The sequence below is a fragment of the Scedosporium apiospermum genome, assembly GCF_000732125.1.
Source record: "Scedosporium apiospermum strain IHEM 14462 chromosome Unknown SEQ_SAPIO_0176, whole genome shotgun sequence".
Taxonomy (NCBI): domain Eukaryota; kingdom Fungi; phylum Ascomycota; class Sordariomycetes; order Microascales; family Microascaceae; genus Scedosporium; species Scedosporium apiospermum.
The window spans coordinates 1,195,576-1,218,962 of record NW_015971877.1 but is presented as its reverse complement, the minus strand read 5'-3'; the positions used below and the strand labels follow the sequence as shown (position 1 = coordinate 1,218,962).

At 52.4% G+C, this 23,387-nt stretch overlaps 4 protein-coding genes and 1 pseudogene across 4 annotated transcripts; 3 read left to right on the top strand and 2 right to left on the bottom strand.

Moving 5' to 3' along the window:
- Positions 1–1,819: 1,819 nt before the first annotated feature.
- On the top strand, positions 1,820–10,020 carry SAPIO_CDS10879 (uncharacterized protein; the record flags this gene model as incomplete). The annotated part of the gene is made up of 9 exons (XM_016784415.1): positions 1,820–1,919; positions 2,001–2,105; positions 2,247–5,860; positions 6,067–6,291; positions 6,355–7,950; positions 8,023–8,085; positions 8,974–9,100; positions 9,359–9,583; positions 9,671–10,020. 9 exons carry the CDS (start codon positions 1,820–1,822, stop codon positions 10,018–10,020), a joined length of 6,405 nt encoding a protein of 2,134 aa, XP_016638633.1.
- A 515-nt stretch (positions 10,021–10,535) lies between these two features.
- SAPIO_CDS10878 (Uncharacterized protein) lies at positions 10,536–11,696 on the bottom strand (the record flags this gene model as incomplete). The annotated part of the gene is made up of 3 exons (XM_016784414.1): positions 10,536–10,621; positions 10,688–11,570; positions 11,643–11,696. 3 exons carry the CDS (start codon positions 11,694–11,696, stop codon positions 10,536–10,538), a joined length of 1,023 nt encoding a protein of 340 aa, XP_016638632.1.
- A 1,161-nt stretch (positions 11,697–12,857) lies between these two features.
- Positions 12,858–14,582, top strand: SAPIO_CDS10877 (uncharacterized protein; the record flags this gene model as incomplete). The annotated part of the gene is made up of 2 exons (XM_016784413.1): positions 12,858–13,338; positions 13,411–14,582. 2 exons carry the CDS (start codon positions 12,858–12,860, stop codon positions 14,580–14,582), a joined length of 1,653 nt encoding a protein of 550 aa, XP_016638631.1.
- Positions 14,583–16,787: 2,205 nt separating this feature from the next.
- On the top strand, positions 16,788–18,791 carry SAPIO_CDS10876 (annotated as a pseudogene; the record flags this gene model as incomplete).
- Positions 18,792–19,950: 1,159 nt separating this feature from the next.
- SAPIO_CDS10875 (Epsin-like protein ent1 2) lies at positions 19,951–21,878 on the bottom strand (the record flags this gene model as incomplete). Its single annotated transcript, XM_016784412.1, has 4 exons — positions 19,951–21,254; positions 21,338–21,558; positions 21,651–21,720; positions 21,806–21,878. 4 exons carry the CDS (start codon positions 21,876–21,878, stop codon positions 19,951–19,953), a joined length of 1,668 nt encoding a protein of 555 aa, XP_016638630.1.
- Between the last annotated feature and the right edge of the window lie 1,509 nt (positions 21,879–23,387).

Sequence of the window (23,387 nt, the reverse complement as noted above, 5' to 3'; positions counted from 1 at the left end):
GCAGGGTTCGCCTGGAGGGTGCCATGGGGGAGCCACTCCGTTTTTTGTTAAAAGATCGTAGACTCGGGGCTTTGGCAAGTCAAAGCCTAAGGTTTTTAGTCCGAATTTAAGCTCATGATAATCGAGGTAGCCGTCGTGATCCTGATCGAAAAGAGCAAACTATAGGTACGCCATTCGATTAGCGCTCTGCGGTTCCTCAATCCACGGCGCCTCTGAGCTTGGAGAGGGAGGGTAGTTACGGCACACACAGCTTGGGAAATTTCTCCACGTTGCTCCTCGGAGATTTTTTGATGCTCCAGCGCTTCCTGGGGGTTCATCTCGTGGGAACGCCCAGGCTGGAACGATACCCGGCTGTCCCTGGGGTGAGACATGCCTGTGAATCGAGGGGTTGGTGTATGGGGTGGATGCAATGGAAGCGATGGATTGTTCATCACTATAGATAGAAGAGTCCGGCAGAAGGTTCGGGGAGATGGTAGGATTCCAATTCAAGATCCATACAGAAATCGGGGGAGGGTCTCGAGGATCGGAGCTTATATGTTGTAACGAGGTATCTTCGGAAACCTTCCAGGTTTGCGCCTAAAGGAGGGGTTGTCGTTACTCCCTCAAGATGCGCCAACAATAAGATACCAGCCGCCGGGTGGATGTTAGTCAATCGCCTCGAAATGGAAACAGTCCGCCGATGTACCTTGGTATCTTCGCGCTCAGTTTGGATGATTCTGCCTCGTCAGCGCGACTCTGCGATTTATTAGCGGCGCCCATCGCGTCGTCGACGCGACACAAATGCAACTTCTGCAGAGAGGTTTGTGAGGTGCTTGCCGCAGCTGTGGCTTATGTCATCATCTGAACACCCAAGCCCCAAATTCCCATTCGAAAGAGGACAAATTTGAATGTAATTGTCAGGCGAAGTACATAAAGTCTAGGTACCCGTAGGCAGCTCTCGCAGGCAACAGCGACCTGATTTGTAAGTAGATTCGCATTATCTCATTGGTCGAAGACGAGCTATTGACCAATCAGGAGCCGGTACCCCTGCCTGTAGCTCCAATTGTACCCAAAGAAATAAGGCAGAAAATATTGTCTCGCTCCAGTGCTCTCCTTCCAACCACCTTACGACCTCGAAAAAAATAAGGACAGGAGCATCATTATAGCACAAAACCTTTTTTTTGCCTCTGCCAACCTACCCTCCAGCCAAGGCATCGCCATATCTGCGACTACGAGCTTCCCACAGAATCCCGATTCCGCGAGAAGTATATCTAGTAGATCATAAGACCTTGGTGGAGCTACCTGACCTTCTTTTGTTTTCTTCTGTTCATCTTTTCAACCATTTCCTACCATCCTCCTTCCCACCATCGCCCGTTTCCATTCCTTCTTACGGTCCCTACTTCCCGTCATCACATTTGATCCATTGAAGCGTCAAATCCATTGGCGTTATTTACTTGCGCCTTATCCATAACCCAACTTGACGTTACCGCAGAGATATAGGTACGCCACTATTCGCCCGACACGTCCTTAGCGAGTGATTTCTTTCCGACAACCCTGACACACAACAGCCGCGCTTCGAGCTCCCTCGAATCGATATTTCCTTCCTCTTAAGCCACTTACCCTTTGCCAACCCGAAGTTCAGAACACACCTCGGCTTGCGAACACTTCGAAAGCGCGACCACATCTCCTTCGCCCCTCGATGTGTTTTTAATCGCGTTGACACGACCCCATCGACTCGCGCCTCAACTCGCGCAGAGGGCCTCTGAACTAAATCGTCAGCGCGCCCTCGTTTTCTTATCTCTCTTACCTTCATCCCCCAACCTGCCGACTGCTGCCCGTCATGTCCTTTGGTAGCGGCTTTGGCAGCGGCGGCTTCGGCCAGTCGAATACCCAATCATCTACATTTGGCGGCTTCGGTTCCAACACCGGTTCCACACCAGGTAAGTCGTAATCTTTTTTATATTTCCCTTTACATTTGTCTTTTGTCATCCCCCTTTACCTTTTGCTCACTCGGCATCCAGCGTTCGGCTCGAGCAGCACCACTGGTGCCTTCGGCTCCAATACAAACACGAATGCCAGCGGCGGTGGCCTTTTTGGCACCTCGGGAAGCGGCTTCGGATCTGGAGGTTCGCAATTTGTCCCCTTCATTCCCATGAAGCCTTTCGACCACTATTCATTTCTTCGTTTTCCTGGCGGTCCATGCTCATTCTGCATGCCCAGTTGTATACGACTTGAGAGTTGCCAGCTAACAAATCTTTTCTATCTAGGAACCTTCGGCTCGAATACCACCAGTGCCTTTGGTAGCAAGCCTGCGTTCGGGTCCTCGACAACAACCCCAGGCGGCGGCCTCTTTGGCGCCTCGAATACAAATACTGGAACCAGCACGTTTGGTGGCTTCGGCTCCAGCAGTACACCGACTACCACCGCCACATCTACCTTCGGCTCCGGAGGTGGGAGCCTCTTTGGCGCCTCTAAACCTGCTTTTGGAGCAGGCACGACCACCACAGGAGGATCTCTCTTTGGCGGTGGCACCACGACGGGTGGCTTCGGCGCTGCCAACAACCCAGGAATCGGCTCGAACGTCGGTGATCCTCCTGGAACTGCAGGCACACCCTTCCAGCCGTATGTGGAACGGGATGGGACCTCGTCTTCGTCCACCCAGAATTCCTTCCAAAACATTTTATTTCAAGATCCTTACAAGAAATGGTCTGCCGAGGAGTTGCGCTTAGCCGACTACGCGCAAGGTCGCCGTCATGGCAATGCAACTGGAGCGGGTGCATTTGGGGTCAGCTCTGGTTTTGGTTCTGGGACCACCACATTCGGTGCCACCCAGCAGCCATCTGGTTTTGGCTCGACGACCGGTGGAGGCGGTCTTTTCGGCTCGGGAGGTACCACCCAGTCTACCGGATTTGGCGCCCAGAGCACCACCGGGACTTCAGGGTTCGGATCCGGCGGCGGTCTCTTTGGCCAATCTAAGCCGGCAGCTACTGGCGGTGGTCTTTTCGGTGCAGCAGCTACTTCCCAACCAGCACAAACGGGCGGTCTCTTTGGTGCCACTACCGGCGGTAGTACCTTCGGAACCGGGGGAACAACAACCGGCGGCTTCGGCTCTGGTGCTACCACTACTGGTTCTGGTCTGTTCGGCGGCGGTGCCACTCAAAACAAAGGGTTCAGTTTTGGAAGTACTGCAGGTACAACCGGCACTGGATTCGGTGGTGCCGCCACTACCGGCACCGGCTTTGGCGCTGGCGCTGGTACGGGCGCCACCCAAACCGGCGGACTTTTTGGTACGGCCGCCCAGCCCACGGGAACCACAGGCGGCCTTTTCGGCGGGGGCGCGGCTCAACCAAGCACAGGGGGTGCTTTTGGATCAGGCGGATTTGGCGCGCAAGCCCAACAGAAGCCTGGTGGCTTGTTCGGTGCCGCCACCACCACCCCAGCCCAAGGAACGTCGCTCTTCGGAGGCGCCGGCGCTACGACCAGTGCATTTGGACAACCCACTGCTACAGCCCCAGCAGGTGGCGGCCTCTTCGGAGCCAAACCGGCGACCGGCACCACGGGAGGAGGCCTTTTCGGCGCCACTAGCACTGCACAACCCTCTGGAACGGGCACGGGCTTGTTCGGTGGCCTCGGCACAACAACCCAGCCTCAGCAGGCTGGTCAGACTTCGTTGTTCCCCTCTCTAGGCCAGACCCAGGCGAAACCTTCCATCTTTGGCGGCACCGCCCAGCAACCCACTGGCGGTCTCTTTGGCCAACCCCAACAACAAACCTCGGTATTTGGAACTGCTGCCGCCCAACAGCAACAACAGCAGCAGCAAGCTCAGCCTTCCATCTTCGGGGGCTCGATTCTTGGCGGCACGCAAGGCCCGAGCACGACGCCCCAATCCCTCACGGCTAACATCACTGACATTTCGGCTTATGGTACGCCGTCCTTGTTCTCCTCCCAGGGCGCCTCCGAGGCGGTCAACCCTGGTCCCTTGGCTACGCCACTCTCGTCCAAGACGAAGCCGAGGAGGGGTTCTGTCCTTCCCATGTACAAGCTGAACCCAGCATCTGCTCGATATGTCACGCCCCAAAAGAGGGGTTTCGGGTTCTCATACAGCACCTATGGCACCCCTGGAAGCGCTACAAGCACATCCAGCACCCCTGGTGGCCTAGGCAGGAGTTTGCTCGGGGCTAGCCTTGGCAGGGGCCTTAACAAGAGCGTGTCGACCAGCAGTCTTCGACGAAGCTTTAATGCTGAGGACAGCATTCTCGCCCCTGGCGCATTCTCTGCTAGCGGCGGCCCGAGATTTTACGGCAACACTGGCAGCGCCAAGAAGCTCATTATTAACAAAGACATGAGGAGCGATCTTTTTGCGACTCCAACCAAGGACAGACCCTTGCTGGAGGTTGGTAATGGATCTCGCAAGCTCTCAAAGCGCGTAAGCTTTGATACGAGCACGGCGGAGAACACCGAAGATGGCGAGCAGGCCAGAACCCCGACGCCGACGAGCAACGGTACCCTTATTTTGCGAGAAGTTGACAACGACCACACCCCTGTTAACGGATCCAAGGTCGCCCCGAACCATCCCATTCCAGAAATGGAACAGGTCTCCGCGAAGGAGTTGACCATCGTCCATGAAGAGCCTCAGCCCGACGTCCAGGTGGCCAAAAGTGCTGGTATTGACCAGGCCCCGGGCGCCTACTGGATGCGTCCTTCCAAAGAAGACATCCTAAACATGAACAGGATGCAACGCCAGAAGGTGGCTGGCTTCACCGTTGGGCGTCACAACGTCGGCCAGATTGCATTTAAAGTTCCAGTCGACTTGAGCAACATCGATCTCGATGAGCTGTTTGGGGGCATCATTGTTCTAGAAACCCGTTCCGCGACCGTGTACCCCGTTGCAGCCAAGAAGCCACCTGTCGGCAAGGGCCTAAACGTACCTGCGCAAATCTCTCTTGAGCAGTCATGGCCTCGTGGCCGCGATAAGCGCCTCACAACAGACGCAAAGAAGTTTGCAAAGCACATCGAGCGGCTCAAGCGGATCGAAGACACCACGTTTGAGAGCTACGACAAGGACACTGGAATCTGGACGTTCTCCGTGGAGCATTTCACTACCTACGGGCTCGATTATGATGACGAGTCCGATGGCGAGTCCGCCGCCGTCGACGCGGGTGCAAACGCCCCCCTCGACCCCCACGACCAGGAACACTCGCCTGCATTGGGATCAGACGTCGACGATACCTTTGACTTCAGGAGGAACCCCCGCTTGGTTCCTGGTGCATTTAACCCTACTCCTGGGCGTTTTGGTGTCAATGAGGATGTGACTACTGGCTCTGCCAGCGAGCCGTCTTTTTTAGGGGATAGCTCCGCGGGTTTGGCGCCACAACAACTGACGCTGTCGGTAGAACAGCCTCAGGTTGGCGACGAATATGACACGTCTGAAAACGAGGACATGACGGGCACCTCTTTCAGACGTCATCCAGCCGCGGAGCAAGACCAGTACTCGCCTGGTGATGATGACGATGATGATGCAATGCAAGTTAATGAAACGCCTGGCGGCATTCTTAGGGCAAGGATGCGAGCCATCAAAGATTCGGCGGCACCTGTCAAGGTGCAAGTAGCGGATGGTGATGATTGGATGGACATGTTGCAGAAGACGGTTAGTCCACAAAAGAGGGATCGGGCTCTGCTAAAGAGTCTGCGGGATTCCGTGATGCAGCTGCCCCCCGAGTCACCCACCACTGCGGTGATGGAGAAACGATCGCTTCCGCAGGTGGCATCTGATGGCCGAGGCTTTGCTACAAGCATCGACCTCATGAATTCGCTGTTTGAAAGAAGCAAGGCGCCGCGCCAAGTTGAACGTGAAAAGGCACCTTCGCGAGGGTTTCTTCAGGTCGGTAACCCCCATTTTGTATCCTAGAGCAATCCTTGAACTACATGAAGAAGAACAACTGGCGGTGTCTTTTCTTTGACATGGCCGTTTGGTCCTTTCTGTTTTCGACTGTGTCTTGTTCTCGTGTTCTGCCCGCAATCGGGCTGATAGCATTCTTTTTTTTTATGATTAAACATTATACTGAAACAACTGTGTCCTTGTTATAGTGGCCCTACGAACGACAAGCAAAGGTTGTACAACCCTCAGATGAGGCAGCTAAAATTTCCCGGCCTCGATGGGGTCCCGATGGAACTCTTATTTTGCCAGCGCTTTCACCGTCAGCTATTGCACAAAATCGTCTCGGTCAAGAGCCAGGAGACGTGCTTGTATTGCAGAAGCGGCGCCTCGAAGAGGAGACGCCTGGAGTGGTGATGGCAAAGTTTGCAAACGAGGTATGCGTGAGCCAGACGTGAACGGATCCAAACTGCTTTGTTGCTAACCTACCCGACAACCAGCTTTCGGCTTCCGCGCTTCATACACAGGTGCGCCAGACTAAATTCGGCATATCCGACGGCATTCCCAAGGCATCGCTAAGCGCGACAAAAGTCTCTTCCGCCTTCCAGGAGCGGAATACAACCGACCCTAGCACGCGACATGAGAAGCTTGTGTGGGAACTTGCAAGCATCCTTTTCGACGACCTACCCGAGGGTACCAACGAACCCGAGCATCTTTCTCGCAAGGTCGAACTGAGCCGATTCTGGAAAGACCTGGTCGCCGACGCTTCTTCTCGATCGATTGGGCTCGCGAAGTCAAACGAGGAGAAAGCGGTGGCGTCCCTCGCTGGCAACCGCGTGCAAGAGGCGTGCAAGTATCTCATCCAAGGGAAGGATTTCCATCTTGCAACTCTAGTCGCCCTCATCGGGACCAGTGTCTCGTCAAAGAAGATTATGAAGGAGCAGCTCCAAGAATGGTATGATGCCAACATGCTCTCGGAATTCGCCCAACCTATTCGGGCAATGTACGAGATGCTTGCAGGCAATGTTTGCGTGTGCGAAGGAAAGAAGGGTGTCCCGGTCGAGGATCGTCTCGACTCATTTGTTATTTCGGAAGAGTTCCAACTCGATTGGAAGCAGGCCTTTGGCCTTCGGCTGTGGTACGCCATTGCGCCACAAGACGATATTTCCGTCGCCGTGAAGCTTTTCAAGGAGGACGTCGAACAACTTCGGGAGATGCCGCCTCTCCCATGGTTCGCAGAACAGGCGATCGAGCCGCTCTGGAAGGACCCGAATTCGAAGGACCGCCAAGATTTGCTCTGGGGTCTGCTCCGCCTCTACTCAGATAAGACGGAGACACTAGATGCCGTGCTCCAGCCCGAGAATTCCCAACTATCTCCGCTTGATGTCCGGCTCTCCTGGCAGCTTGGACAAGCCCTATTATCAACCAACAAAGTCCACTACGGTGACGGGTCCAATGAGAAGAGCGATGCTATGACGCTCTCGTTCGCTTCCCAGCTAGTTAATGAAGGAAGCTGGCTCGAAGCCACGTTTGTGCTCCTTCACCTCGAGGACCCGAAGACAAGGGAAAAGGCCATCCGTGATCACTTGTGCCGACACGCGAGTCTTTTGGGTCCCGAGACCGGCGACAATGTTGTTACTCTTACGCAGACTTTCAAGATTCCAGCTGCTTGGATCTGGGAGGCGCAGGCTCTCTACATGCGCAGCGTTGAGGGTGACGCAGTGGCGGAAGTGCAATGTCTCATTCGCGCCGGCCTATTCAGCGAAGCCCATCGACGGCTCATCGAACAGGTCGCTCCGCAGGCCATCATCGAGCGCGACTACCAAGGCCTGTCAGATATTCTCTCCAAGTTTGAGGGTAAAGAAGACCACGTCGCCGAGTGGATTCATGGTGGTGAGGTTTATCAGGATTTCCTTGTATTGATGCGCCACCAATTCCAGCGCAGCAAGGTCCCAACCCAGCTTCTCCAGAAGTTGATTAGTAGCCTTCCGGGGCTCCAGAACAACCACGTGTCTAGTACGCACAACGACGCGGCGGTGGCGGAGATGAGTAGCATTGTCGCCAGAGTCATTTCTGATTCTACGGATAAGGAGCAGGTAGGCCAGACAATCCACCTTTGCCCCGCGCGTTCAAACACGGAATTGCAGACACTAACCTCTTCCACACAGAAGCCACTTCTTCCTAAAGTTCTTGCGCTGCCCCTCACGGAAGACAGCCACCTGTCTCACTCTGTGAGTCTCAGTTTGGCCTATTACAAGGGGGTCATGGCACGTTAAATTTATGAGGCGGAGGAGAGAAAAAGGGCGAGGGGCATGAGGAGTTTGGTTGGCAGGATACCAAGTTGTAGCAGTATTGAAGGAATAATGGATCATTAGGTAGGTCCCTGTCATCAAGAACGCGGATGCCACGAGCACCGCCACTTGAAGGGACCGGGGAGAACTTGTTGAAGTCTTTGTCTTACTAGATAGTTTACTTTAATTGGCCTTAATACAAAAGTGCCCAAATTCTGTTTCCCCTTCGTCGAGGACTCGATCGTTCCAAGACGTGATGATGTCTTAAGTGTGTGTTGGAGTTAAGGCGGCCCAAGCTCCAACAAAACTTGATGGTGATTATATAAGCATCGAGCTACCTTGCGATTTAACATTTCTTCGATGCCAGCTTCGAGAGCTTTGGAGCTCTCATTATTAAGATGCGGCAGCCAGATATGAAGCTCACCAACTGTTAGCCACCACGACTTGTAATCGCAACCCGAGCTGGAAACCCGGTGTAGTAGGTACAGCAAGGGAATGGACACCTAAAATTCAACAAATTGATAACTCAGGGAGAAGAAAGAAAGGGAAAGTAGAAAGAGACCACACGCAATGAGACCAACACCGTTCCGAGCTTTCCTGACCTCGAAGTCAATATGGGGTCACGAGAACCCTCTTGTAAGTGCCATTCCCTTGGTATCAAATCTACAACGTATAGGTGGCGAGTTCGGGAACCTGAAGATATATTTTTCCCGTTCTATGTAACATTTGTTCATCTCGGATGGAGGAGTAACTGCTACGGAAAGACAAGAAGGAGAAAACAGAAAAGCAAGAGGGTAAAAAGAAAGAGGAATGCTAAGTGCCTCACAGGGTCTTCCGCGGTCAGGAACACCGCCAAGTTGGCCGCGTGCGCCCAAGCGGCGTAGAATAGCTGGCGTGGGCAAGGTCGTGGCCGTATCATCCGCCAAAGGAGGAGTTGGCAAGAGCACAACGGCAGGTTAGTTTTCCTCTATTATTCACTCTTCTTACGTACGGGGGGCTAACGAAGTATGAAGCAAACCTGTCGCTTGCGTTCGCGAGGATGGGGTATAGGGCAGGGATATTGGACACTGATATCTTTGGTCCTTCTATCCCAACCATATTCAACCTCTCCGGCGAGCCGAGGCTATCGCAGAGTATGAACACGCCCTTCCTCTTATTTATCACGTACAACAGATGAAAGTCTAACTTGAGTGTTTAAAAAAAAAAAAAAAAGATAACCAACTCATCCCATTGACGAACTACGGTGTCAAGACCATGTCTATGGGTTACCTCGTCGGTGAAGATGCCCCCGTCGTATGGCGCGGTCCGATGGTCATGAAAGCTATCCAGCAGCTTCTCCACGAGGTAGATTGGGGCGGCATCGATGTGTTGGTTCTAGATCTACCGCCTGGGACGGGCGATACTCAACTCACCATCTCCCAGCAGGTCATCCTTGATGGTGAGTCGCATCTTCGGAATCCCTTTTCTTCTCTACGGCACCTCTACTTCCCAGAAAACGGTTAAATACTAAGAGGGAATAAAACAGGCTCCATAATAATAACCACCCCACACACCCTCGCCGTGAAAGACGCCATCAAAGGAATAAACATGTTCCGCAGCCTCAAGGTTCCCATCCTCGGCCTCATTCAAAACATGTCCCTCTACACCTGTCCGCATTGCTCCTCGTCTCACCACGTCTTCGGCGCCGCCGATCGCGCCCTTACCATCTGCAAGGACCAGGACATCGAGTTCCTTGGAGACGTGCCGCTGGATGCGAGCATAGGGGATTCGGTCGAGCAGGGGAAGCCGATTGTGGTGTCGGAGCCGGAGGGGAAGGTTGCGGGGATATATATGGATTTTGCGAAGAGGGTTGCGGATAAGATTGAGTTAGCTTGATGCCACCAATGGAGGAACAACAGTGGTCGATATCATGAGATTCGTCATGAAAAGGGCATGTTCATTTCATTTTTTTTCTGTACACTGCATAGACTAAATCAAAATAAGGGCCGTTCGCTCTCTTGTCTAGCTACCCTTTTAGCTCTCCTTTTCTAGTCATTCGCCCTTCAGTGCACAGATATGGGCACCAGAAGGTCACCATGACGCATTATCCCACATTCGTAAACGGACTCCCAACGCCCAATAGGTTAGCCTCCGCGTATGCAAAAGTTCAGATAAGGGTTACCGAGTTGAAGAAGAATAAACCCCCCCTCGTGTGATGGCCTTCCCTAGCCAAGAACCTGCGTTCTCCATCTGGAACGCCCTCGTGCTCAAGTGAACGTAACGTCGACGCGAAGTCAAAGCGGGCGAACCGATCGCCAACGAAAGCAGCCGCGTATGCGAAGCAGGAAAGCAGGCTGGGGAAAGAAGAATGAAGAAGACTCGGATTCCTAAGAACTAGCTTTAGAACTTGATCAATCGAGGTCTTCGTTGGTCTGGTAGATGTGGCGACTGCGGGTAGGGTCCTTGCGCATGGCTTGGCCAGATCCAGTAAATCCAACTAAAAAAAAAAGAAGATGGGACGTTAGTAAATAGTTTCTCTCAGTATGTAGGTATGGAGACGAACCTCTTCCATGGATACCTTGGGGAGTGCGAAACATGCTCTCCTTCTTGTAAGACTTTCCCGCCTTGGACTTGGCGCTAAACTCTTGCCACTTGCTCTTTCCAGCTTCGAGCTCCTTGTTAGCCTTGATCTTCTTTGCCCTAGGAGGTTTTCCATGGGCGGCTTGTGGGTTCGTCTCAGCTTCATTTCCCTTGGGCTGCTCGGGGTACCGGCTGGCAGCAGCCGACAAGACTATGCCATTATTCGAACCGGGAGGGGGTGGAGGAGGTGCCGAGGTGAATGTGAAAGCACCGGACTGCGCAGCATTCGGGGGGTTAGCGGGAGCGGCGCCGGGGGTTGAGGCGCCACTGGAGGTGGTGGTAGAGGCCGTAGTGGCGGCAGTGGTAGAAGTAGCTGGAGGACCGTCAGCCTTGCGCTTGTGGGAGATGGGTCGAATATCCTTGGCCCGCAAGGTCTCGGTGCCCTTGTAGCTCTTGAACCTGACTAGGTAAATCGGGGCCGATGATGAGCCTGTTATGGATGTGATGCGAGCGGGCCAGAACTTCTTATCACCCGACAGCCACTTTGCGAGAACTTCATCGTTGACTTGATACGCGATCGCGGGCTCTTCTTCGGCGGGGGTAGCGGATGCCGAAGAGGCCGATACGTCGGCGGAGGATGGGCCTGTTACTTTCTTGAAACCAGATGGCTTTTCACGTTGCCACCTATCTTGCGTCGGGGGAGGCGAGGGTTGCTTCGGCGCTTGCGCTGGTTTGGGAGCTTGCTTGGGCTTTAACTCGGAGAGGGACTCGTCGAGAAGTTGGATCATGTCCTTTAGCTCGGACTGGAGGCTTTGGAGCTCGGAATTTCCGGGGTCATCTCTTAACTGGGCTTCGACGATGTCGAGCTATATTGGTTGGGTATGTTAGGAGCCTGGTCCAGGAAGAGGGTAGTCAGCTGCCAAAGGTATGGTACTTACCTGCTCGCAGTATGCTCTCTTATCCTCCTCGAGACTGGCAATCTGGCTCGCCATATTGAGGAATAATGGAAGACCTTTGGTGTTAGTATATTTGAAGAAGGCTGCTCTAATTGTTCCAAGGTGCGTCAGTTGTTGGTCGTGGTGGTTTCGTCGATGGGGCAGAGGTGGGTTGATTGAGCGGATGTCGTCCACCGATGAAGTAATCAGTCTCAATCTTGATGCTTCATCAACGTCCCGAGGAATTATTAGGTACATAGTACTTGTACACAGTACAGGCTCAGTCATGTGATTTTTGGCCCAGTCCCGACTCCACTCAAGACAACCCAAGTCCAAGTCTCCAACATTGAAGTCATTGAAGCTCTAGGTTTGAATGCCGTCGTCGGTTACATGTAAATGAATGTCCGAATATTTCCAATGCTCGCCATCTGCATAAAATCCATTTTCATCGGAGAGTAGAGAATGCAGTCCACCGGCGAAGCTGCTGTGGCGAAGGAGTAGATGCTCGATGGATCGATCTCAGCGAAAGCAAAGGCGAATAGACGCCGTCCTTTTGGTCCTATTCATCTTACAGTCTGCAACATTGCTAATAAATACTATAGAAATTCTCGTCTCAATATCAAAAGGCTTTCATAAAGCAAAGTTACTCGCTGACCGCCGAGAGCCAGCGCTCGAACATGAGAGGCTGGGTTGCTTGCTTGAGAGTGCCTTCGATACGATTTTACTCGAGATAACAATAACACCTTGACTCGTCTAGCTTCGTCTATATCTAGCAGCTCCTGGCACTCACGATATTGGATTTGTTTCATCATGTAGAGTCTCAGTGCATTTTCGTCTAAGAAGCTCCCAAAATCTTTATAAACGCAGAGACTTGGAGAGCCTGCCAGAACTACAAAGGGAAACAACAACAACACACACACACACACATGGTGATGGATCAGAGTAGACTAGAAAGAGCTATATTTCACTCAACTTGTAGATACACGTCCTTCTCCTTCTAAAATGATGATCAAGCCCTTTGTCGTGGGAATGTTGAGTCCATCTCGTGTCTTGCACAAGCTGAAGTTAGGGCTCGCTCACCAGGTTTCTCCTCTACTTCCTCAACTCTCTTCAAAACCATATCATATTCTTCATCCCCAACATACCGTTTTTGGTATTGTGTTTTCAACCTTCTCTTCCATACCTCAAACTATTCCAAGTTTCTTTTCTTTTTCCACTATGCCGAATCCAAATCCAACCGAGGGTGGTTCAAAGGGTGCAAAGGACAGTCACCACCACAAGGATCAGCGCCCTTCTGCACCTGTCTCACACAGTTCTTCTTCTTCTTCGAAGAACTCACAGAACCTTAAGCAAGAGAATCAGTATCCACAGAACCAGAGCCAGCACCCTCAGCACCAGCACCAGCAGCAGAACTTCCCACCAGTTTATACGTTCTATCCTCCAAATCAATTTTATCCACTCCAACAGTTTCAGAACTCTCCCCCGTTTTATCCCTCTTATAACCCCCACCAGCCCCAGCAGCTTCCGCACTTCCAACCTCTCTGGCATAATCTGAATGAGCAGTATCAGCTGCAACAGCAGCAGCATCAGCATCAAAATCACAGTAACCAGTCCCCCAGCAGCCAGAATACTGCTTCCATTCCCTATGGAAACCGTAGTCCCTCTACCAACCGGGGCCTATTGCAGACATCCTCTCAAGGTGAGTTCTGGAATCTGACTGAGTCACCAGGAATGATAGACAGCAACTCTGTTATTAACATTATAACTTAAGATCTGATTCCCCCTAGTGAAAAGGCCGTCCCGGAGCCTGCTATTCACCATGCTGCTCCTACAAGCCAGAACAGAGCTGAGACTGAAGGAATGATTGAGGGTTCAGCCATAGACAATGGCAATAGAGAAGTCTCAACTAGCCAAAAGGCTACTTGCGAAAAGGCTGCTCCCAAGCCTGTTAGTCATGGTGCCTCTCGTGAAGGCAATTCCACTGAGGGTAACGAGGACAATGTCCTTGATTCTGCTCATTCTGCGGATAGCAGCAATGCAACCGTTACGGACACAGAGGCGCAAAAGGAACAAGACCGGAATGCTTTAGCCCAGCCAGAAAACAACACCCGGACTCGCCCCAGTACTCCTTCACGACAACGTAGCCGGAGCCGGTCTGGCAGAGGAACGAAAGCATTCGAAAAGACAAAACTGGAGCACTGGGACATCACCGTCAGGCAAAGGGCCCACGCCGCTGCACTCAAAGCTTACGAGGGTTGCGACCAGGATCTCGAGCTCCACCAGATCCAAGCGCACATTGACTACATGTGTGACAAGGGCAGTCTAGATTACACGAGCCACGCGACCCTGAGAAAAATTCGAACCCGGTGCATCAAAGCCATGGAAGCGAAGAACCGCGGATTGCCTTGGGCCGACAAGCTTCCCAAGAGAGAGGAAGTGATGGCGGCCAAGTTCTGCCACGAAAAAGAATCCCTTCCTCCCTCCTATGTCAATATGTTGGCCGACCTTGACAGTGAGGATCTGTGTGAGAATCCCACACCTGCCATTGACGCTCAGAATCGTGAACCAGAGGATGAAGCTCCCGCCACGGTCAACATTCGTGACGCCATGAAACGGTTTGGAGACAACCTGGTCCAGATCAGCACAAGAGTCCGAGCTGTCGAGACGGGCATTCGAGTTGGGGAGCCCAACATGCCGCACCTCATCGCCGAGCAAAACAACATCAAAGCTCAACTCAAAGCTTATCAAGATTGGAGCAATGGCGTCGAAACGCGACTTAGCGAATTAGAGCAGGAGAATCGAAAGATCCTACGTCTTCTCTCCGCACAGCGCACCGATCAAGAGAACGCCGAAAAGGGAAAGAACGCTGAACAGGAAAAGACTGCTCAGTACGAAGAGGACGCTGAATATGAAGAGGATTTGGGCAACATTTACGACGCCTGAGGCCTCAAGAGTACGTTCGTTCTGTGACCTTTTCTTCTGCGACTAGGTTTCCGAAGGCGGTTCTTCCTTATGGGGAAGAATGGCATGATAGTGCAGCTTCTTCACAAACAAACAAGGTATCTGTCACTCGAGAGCCGCAGAGGTTATGGAAAGAGTGGCTTTCACTGTTGAAGGAGATGGATGAAAAAGGCCCGTCTCTCCACCGCTGGCTTGGGACCATCGATGTCGTAGAGTACCGAAGCGGTCGATAAAGATTGTTAACCCGAGCCTCCAGCCACTTCAAGGTCGACGAAGAGATTAGCCCTGCTTGAATCCTAGTATTGGTCCCAACAAATGTTTGAACCGACAGAGCGATGTTGGGTGAGAAGCCACTGTGTCGCGGAGATCCATGTGGAGATGGAGCTCCTGGCCTGAATTCTCAAACAGAAGCCGGGAAATTATCGGCAATGACAGAAATGGAAAGAGTTTATCGTCAGGGGTTGGAAATATTAAGGAGCTTCTCGAAGGAACATCGAACATTGCAAATCTAGAAATAGAACCCATGCGACAGTTGCAGCTGTTTCAACAGGAGGAATCAAATTTGAAGTGTTGCTGAAATATTAAGCCTCTGATAATGAGGTCCTCCTTATTTGGGCCAAAACTGCTCATGCATTCATTGGGAACAATAACGTCGTAACGTTAGTTATATAATCAGCATCTCCCTCAACCGCTTTATTGTTCATCCCAAGGCATGAAGGCATCTGGATTCTAGGGCTGCCAGGACGGGGGATGTACTGAAGATTTTATTGATCAATATGGTGGCTGACATTGATGTTGATGGAGTGGTATTAGATAAATTGATATTTGCCTTGATTAGGACTTACCTTCTGCTCGATTTATTATTATTTTTATTTTTTATTTTATTTTTTATTTTATTTTTTTATTTTATTTTATTTTATTTTTTTATTTTATTTTATTTTATTTTATTTTTTTTTTTTTTTTTTTTTTTTGGGTGGGCTTCTTCGATGGGCGAAAAAAACTTGCCGATCTTTTAAATGCCCGGCTCTCTTCATACTTTCATTCCCGTCCTTCTTCGTTCTTCGTCCTTTTCGGATTCGTCCCCCTCTCTCTCCCTCACCGCCGTCTTATTAACGATGGGACGCAACTCGGTCTTCCCGTCTATCCAAGTCCAATACTACCTGGCAGGCCTCGAGACTACTCACCACATGTGCCCCCTTGATCCCTGGACTTTTATTGCAACTGTATCTCGGTGAAATCCATTGGGACTGCCCCGTAAAATAGATTGATATTACCTTACTTGAACCTTGACAGGTCGATCTCTTGTGGACTCTTGTGGACCGCGGTCTGTGGTTTGGGTCTCCAGGGTTCTATGCTCAATACGCAGCATTGGAATCTCGTGGGCGGATTGAGCTAGAAAGTCAAATCAGAGTCATACAATTTTTACTTATGCTTTTATCGTGACCAAGACTTTTAAGACTTGGACCTTCCTTAACTTTGACCTTGCTGACTTAGACCGAATTCCTAAACTTCAGACCTCAAATGTTCCTTTCGTTTCTATTCTCCATCTCCATCTCCATTTCCATTCCCACTTTCCACTCAAATTGATCTTTCCAAGCTCAAGCGCGAGCCCAGGCCCAAAGCTCCTCTTGTCTCCTTACCTCGTCTCCGCGTTCACGTTCGCCAACCCTGCGCTCAATTTTCCTCCCATCTTGTTTCAATTCCTGCCCCTACTCTATTGAGCTTCCCGCCCCAGTTGAGAGCCGGATCGCGCACAGCCTGGCATTGCAGCAGACGGAACAGGTCCCGGAGGTCGAGTCCGAGCCTTGAAGTGTGGAAGCTCGGGACAATCACTTGCATTCTTCGTTGTCGTGCATGCGAAGTACTCATACGAGGTACACACAAGGTGTGGCCAAGCCCGGTCATACAGCACCAATTGATACCATTGAAATACCAACCGACCCTCCGAAAGCTTGAAAATTCAGGGCAGAAAAAATAATAGCTCAGGGCAGTACAAACTGCTACTCGGCAAACAAGAACAATAAGGGGTTTGGGCAGGCAAACATTCAGCAGCAAGTTGATTGATTGAGGAAATAAAGGATGGCCCACCCACTGCGAGATTCACAAACACATACAGAGAAGACACCAGGTCCTGGGACTCCTGGCCAAGGTGGCGCTTCACCAGGTTACACGACAACAACCACACCTATGCCCAACACCACAACAGTCACCGCCGCACAATCAACCCTTCCACACCCAGATGCCGACCGTCGAAATCCGGAACGGCCGCAAACATCAGCGACAGACGAGGCGTCCCATCTCCGCCCCTCCCCTCCCATTCCTTCTACAACTTCCCCCTCGGCCTCAGTGGCCCCAACTGCCGCTGCTGCCGCCACCACCAATACGACGCACGATCAGCGACCGAAGCACCAGAAACACGTCGCACCCGTCGTGGCCCCGACCGGTCGGTTACACACTCGAGTTCCATCATCCAAAGCCCTCAAGCACCATGCCACCGCTTCCACAAAGGTAGCAACCACGTCACGGAGACCTCACCCGCCGCAACACGCCGCGACCGATCCCCTGACCACGACCACTGCGCGCGCCCAGGCCAATCAACCCGCATCTTCTCATCGCCGCTCTCAATCCGACGTAAAGCTCATCCGCGACTCCTCGGCGACCAATCTGAAGCGCAATCGTTCGCATCACGACATTGCGAAGCGGAACAAGTCGTTTGATCGCCTGCGCGCCGTCACCTCCCATAAACCGCGCATCGTCAAGAAGCACGCTCTCGTCCACCCCCATCCATCGAACGTGCAATTCGAGCTGGGAACCGGTAAAGACAACGAAGACGAAGACGGGGAGCCTGAAGAAGACGACGACGACGAGTGGGTTGATGATACTACGACTTCTACGCCCAACCCGAACACCCCCCGCGATCAGCATCCGCTTCCCAAACCCCCTATACGCTCCCCCCACGATCGCGACGCTGCACCAGCCGCAAACGGTGACTCTACCGGAAACAATCCTCCCGAGGCTGGCCCCGTCATGTCCTCTGCGGACCGCGAAATTGCGCTGCACAAGGAATACCTGACGTCACGTCTCTTGAAACGAATCCCCTCACAGGGCGTCCCGCCTCAAATGTCATCCACCACCGTCTCCGTACCTCTATCACAATCGCAGAATTCACCACCCGGCACAATGTCCCAGGAATCGACCGCCCCGCCTACGCCCCTCACCAACACCACCGTAGTGAACACCCCCGCCGGCGAAGATGGCCTCACCTCCCGCTTCATCACTCGCCCAGGCTCGAACCTCCACCGTGATGGCTCCTTCTACACCCACGAACCCTCTGCCGGAGGCGCTACTCGTTCACTAGACGACAAAGTTCCTCGCCGCCCTAGATCCTTGGCCGGTCTAACTAACGCTCGTCGAAACGATGTGTCCTCCGCCGAAAACAGCGATGACACGCGCGACCGGAATCGCCGGCGTCGACCCGCCGCTCCCCCTGCCGAAACCTCCCGCACTCAACAGAAACTCAATCTCCAGCGTGCCTCCTCCGTCATCGAGCCGGGCCAGCCCATGAACGCGGCCACCGTTGGGGTAGGCGGCATGGGCATGGGTATCATCCCAATGGGAATGGGGATGGGTATCCCCGGCGCGAACCCCCTAGTCAACGTCCCCGGTGGAGGTTACGATGGCGCTAGCAGCCGCGACCCCCGCGTAAGCCGTCTCCTCGACCGCACCGGAATGGAATATCGCGTCGTCCGCCGCTACCAAAACCCCGTCGTGCGCTCCTTCAACCGCCTCGCACAAACCCAAGGCTCCGATCGTCCGAGGCAGATCCCCTCCCGCGGCGCTGCCAACGGATTACCCACGCCCCCGACGCCCGCCACCCCGGACCCCATCGGCGGCATATCCCATGCCCGTCATCACGCACGCACGGCGAGTAGCAACCTCGGTGTTCCCAACGCAAGGGATCATCGCGATCTCCACCCGTTCCCTCACGGTACTAGACGGCCCACGACGCCGTTGCGCCCCCAGTCTGCTCGCGCCATGACTTCTACCACAGCGAGCTTCGACGCTGATGAACCGGGCGTGATTGCGGATCGGTTGAGCGGCGCCTCGCTTGTTGAGGAGGAGGATGATAGGATTGCTGTCGCTTTGAGGAATTTGTGGGAGAAGCCGATGGATTTGAGCGCGAGTCAGTAGGAAGACGACACGCTTGATGAGTTGGCGAGCGGGGAATGATGTTGGCAGGGGAGGAGGAAGAAGAAGAACAGGGTTAGAACGTTTTCGTTTCGGCTTATCTGGTGTTTTCTTTTCTTTGTTATGTGGGTAGGAAAGGACTGTTTAAGAAGGGAAGAGAAAATTTGTATTCTTATAAATTGTATCTATAGAGAAAAGGCAAAAGTCTTACTAGAGCGTTTACACAGAGAGTCTGGTTCATGAGAGTTGTCAACTGGGACAGCGCCTCCGCCATTTTGCTAGCGAATTTGAACGACCACTGGTCGAATACAACCTCATCTCATTATCTCAGAAGATAGTAACAGGAAGTGGAAACAGGCTCTCGACATTGCACTACACATATGACATAGTCTGGCCAGACTCTATATTCTCTTAAGAGTTCATTCTAAGAATCAAAAAAAACCATCACGAAATCAAAACCACAAGCACAATGTAGATATCTCACACAAGAAAAAAAAAAGAACCATCTTTCTCCATATATTTCATTAAACTACCCCATCTTCTTCTTCCCCCTCTCTCCTCTCTCTCATTGAGAGAGATCGGCCCCTTCTCTTCACTTTTTTTTTTTTCCTGATTTTTTTCTTGTTTCTGTGGGGATTTCCACCTCTGGACGCGGATCAAATATGTATATACCATGATGATGATGATGATGACGAGTGTTACTTTTAGAAAATATGGAAAAAAGGGGGTGGGAAAGAAAAAGGAGGAAGTCCGGGAAGAAAAAACCAGGGAGTGAAACGAACAAGAGGCATAGAGACGGAAGGGCGTTTCTGTGCGTTACGAAGGCAAAACATCAACCAATAGAGGAAAAACACAAAAACAGAGCGAGAGAAAGAGAGAGAAAAAAGCAGTGAACCAAATGAGGGATTGTAGGAATCCCTCCCACCCATTTGTAACTGTTAGAACAAAGGAAAAAGTCGAAGATAGGGCTTTGAATAAAGAGGAGTGGTCAAGATTTGACGAAGAAAGTAGAAGAGGGAAAGGGTAATGGTGATGAATACGCAGTAAAGGCCTCTCAGTTGAGGAACAGAAAAGCTGTAAAAGGGCTAGGGTTGGAAAAGGGCACCCCCCCAACCCCCTCTCTTTTTCTTCCCCAGATATTGCATTCTAAACACTGTTCGCATTAAAATTGAATAAGGTCCTGGTTAGTCTGTGGCCTGTTCCCGGAAAACGGGTTGCTGGCTCCCATGCTAGCCGGTCCGGTCGCAGCCGGTACTTGGCTATTATACGTGACAGTCGGCATGCCCGTAAACTGGTTCCTTAGGAACGGGTTGTGGCCCGTAACTTCGGCGCCGAGCCTCTGGACACCAGATCCCGCACTGTTGACGAACGTGCCGGGAGCCGTGTGCTGCGCGGGAATCCTGAGATTGCCCGTGTTGCCGAATGTGTCCAGGCCGTCTCCCGTAGCGAGCAAAGCGTTTAGCTTGGACTCGTGCTCCGTCATTTCCTTCTGCGGTTGTTGGAAGCTCGGTTGTTGCTGTTGGACGACAGGCTGGGGTGATGGTTGGTTGAATGGTTGAGAGTTAAACGACGAGAGGGACTTTTGCTCGGGGAGAGTACCGAGGGTCGAGATCGGCGTCCTTGTCGATTGCTGGCGGTTGAAGGAGTTGGCGAATGGGTTGTTGGAACCGGTAGGGGTCGGCTTGAGACCCTGCTGCTGGTTGTTGTTGGTGGCCCAAGGATTGTTGCTGCCGGGCTGCAGTGTCGGCTCCTGCTGGAGGGGCGACTGAACTTGTTGCTGAGCGTAGGGGTTATAGCCGGTCGGCTGGGCCTGGAATCCCTGCTGCAATGCCTGCTGTTGCTGCTGGGCGTAAGGGTCTAACAAGTTGTTCTGCATACCGAACCCATTGGCGTACGTTCCAGGGTAGCCCGTCTGTTGAGGCTGGAATCCCGTATACGCGTTCTGCATGTAGCCCGTCGGCTGAACTTGCATCTGGTTGGGGTCGATAGGGTTGGCGAAGAAGTCGACCGGGTTGCCCTGCTGATAGCCTTGATTGAGACCGGTGAACTGCTGCTGCGGTGGGGGGTTCACCTGGATGAGGTCGTCGTCAAATAGCGAGGAGGCATTCGTCTGCTCGAGCTCCTTTCGGCGGCGTTCCTCCTCCTCCTTGCTCAATTTTATGGCCTTGGCCAGGTCGTCATCTTCACTATCCATGTGCGACCTGCTCTCGCGCTTCTTCCTGTCCTCCTCTTCTTGCGCCTTGCTAGCTTCGATCGCTAGCTTGTACTCAAGATCCTCATCGTCATTCGCCTGGCGTGGCCGTTCCCGGTCTCGCGGTCGCTGTCGAGGGCGATCCTCTCCATGCGGGGGTCCATATTCTTCTAAACCTGTTACCCTCGATTTCCAGGACCGACGGTCCGTCCGCTCGGTTCGTAACCTCTCTTCGTCGATGATGAGAGCCGTTAACTCCTTTGCAGCCACCCGGACTAGAAACCACCGATATGTTAGCCGCTACATTACGATAGAAATTGTGCTCCTCGCTAAGGAAGGAAGCGGTGTTCGCGCATACCGTTTTGGCCCACATCTCTTCCCTCTTCATCAATGTACTGAAACTCCCTCAATGTCTTTATAATGTAGATGTTCTGACGGGCCCAGGTTACGACTCTTTCGGATCCCTCATGCAGACAGTAGTCGAGAACCTTCAAAGCCTTGAGGACATGTCGCCAGTTCTTTCCCTTGTCGTTAAGCCTTTTGTCGAGCATATCCATAATATCGACGAAATCGGAACTTCTAAAAAGGCGTTACATCCATACACGTTAGTAGCCGTAGGAAACAACTATCAGAGAGGGAGACCGGAGACTGCACGCCACAGCCAAACATACGGGTTGAAAGTTAACTGGGCAATCTCGCTCATCTGAGTACCCGTCGGACCCCAGCTGTCATTGCTCGTGGCTAGAAGATATAAACTGTCAGTACACTAACCCGCGCGACGACAAACTTGCAACCCTTGGGACAAGGGCATTTGATATCTACCCACCCTCTCGGACCTTGATCTGGACACTAGAATAGCCCTTGGTGACATTCTTCACGCTTCGCATAAGAGTCGCCATGGTGGGCAACTATGTGGAAACAACGCTCTGCTATGATGATACTAATGTTGAGCCTGAACGGCGAGCTTCGGCTCTTCTGAACTAGGGAGCCAGGAAAATCGTGGCGATGATACTGTCCCGCGGCAGGCGTTACGGAGGTGGAAGGACGGAATGAGGTGCGATCGCCTATGGCTTAATCGGACGATCGATATCGATGGGGAAACAAGTCGCCAGAGGATCGGGAGGAGGAGCGCAGCGCAGCGCAGAAAACTTCGGTAACTCCGCAGTGGTTGTGGGATACGGAAGGTAGAGAACTTTTTGGGCTTCACCCATAAACGACTGGCGCGACTCTGCTCTTGGGAGACGAAGGGGAGGCGATGATTCGAAGAGAAGGCGGCGGCGAGTAAGATTTCGCTGGCAGCCGGCGACGCGCGTTCGGCGAAAACGGTGCGAACGTCACAAGGGACCCTAACTTCGAGAGGAGGGGGAAGAACAACCTTAGGTTCAAAAATCAAAGGGGGGGAAAACTAAGGGACGTTTGGCCAAAGCTCCGCCCTCTTTCAAAAGCCCAAGTTGATGGTTTGGGATGGGCGAGTGGATGGTCACAGGGACGGCGGCTTGTGAGGGAAGTGTGGGTTGCAACTTTTGAAATATGCTCGAACTTGGAGCTTCTGGCTGCGACCGACTTCCAAATCTGGTGATGGGGATGTGTGGGAGTATGTCCCGTTGGAACGAGTTCGGTTGGCGGTACCCAGCTTAATGGTAAACTAGATTGCGACACAAGGCGAAATCGATGGCTGGGGCGGGCGCTAGGGGCGAGGCCTGGCGGTTCGGATTTCGGATTCGCTGAGTTTGGATAGAAGGTCGGTCGTCAGCCGATCGTTTGGTATTCCCGCATAAAGGTTTTCGAGGCAGATTTCCTCAGACAAAAAGGGTGGCAAGGATAGAATATTTGGGTGTTCCAGATACAAATTGAGATTAGGAGAGGAGAGAGAGGGCAGTGCTGTGCCTTGCGTGGCTGCTGGTCTCCAAGGTACTTGTTCGATACAGGCTGACAGCAGCAAGTATGAAGTACTTAGGTGACGGGTTTGTTGGAACGGAGAGTCCTAGTGCGACCCTCAAATTCAATACACCAAATGAGTAATAAGACTCTAATCCAAATGGGCCATTGTCATTGAGGTTATTATGTACGTTTGTTACATTTGGTACATGAGGAGATGGCAAGAATGACTCTGCCTTCTTCCGAGTTAGCGAAAGTACGAACGACAAACTACGAAGTACGCAGTACGCAATACAGTGCATCCAACATTTGCCAGCTCACTATGACCCCACACTGTCCAACTCTCATTTAGCTTACCTGAGCATTTTCTTCTGGAACTTTGTTGCTCCCAGATGATTAATAGGCCCCCTCTTGGCTTGCGAGGGGCTAGCACGGTGTAGGTACGTAGTGTACGAAGTACAACCAAAGGACTGCGGATTCTGTCAGACATGACATCAGAGATAAGGTACCGTAGATGTACGATCATTGAC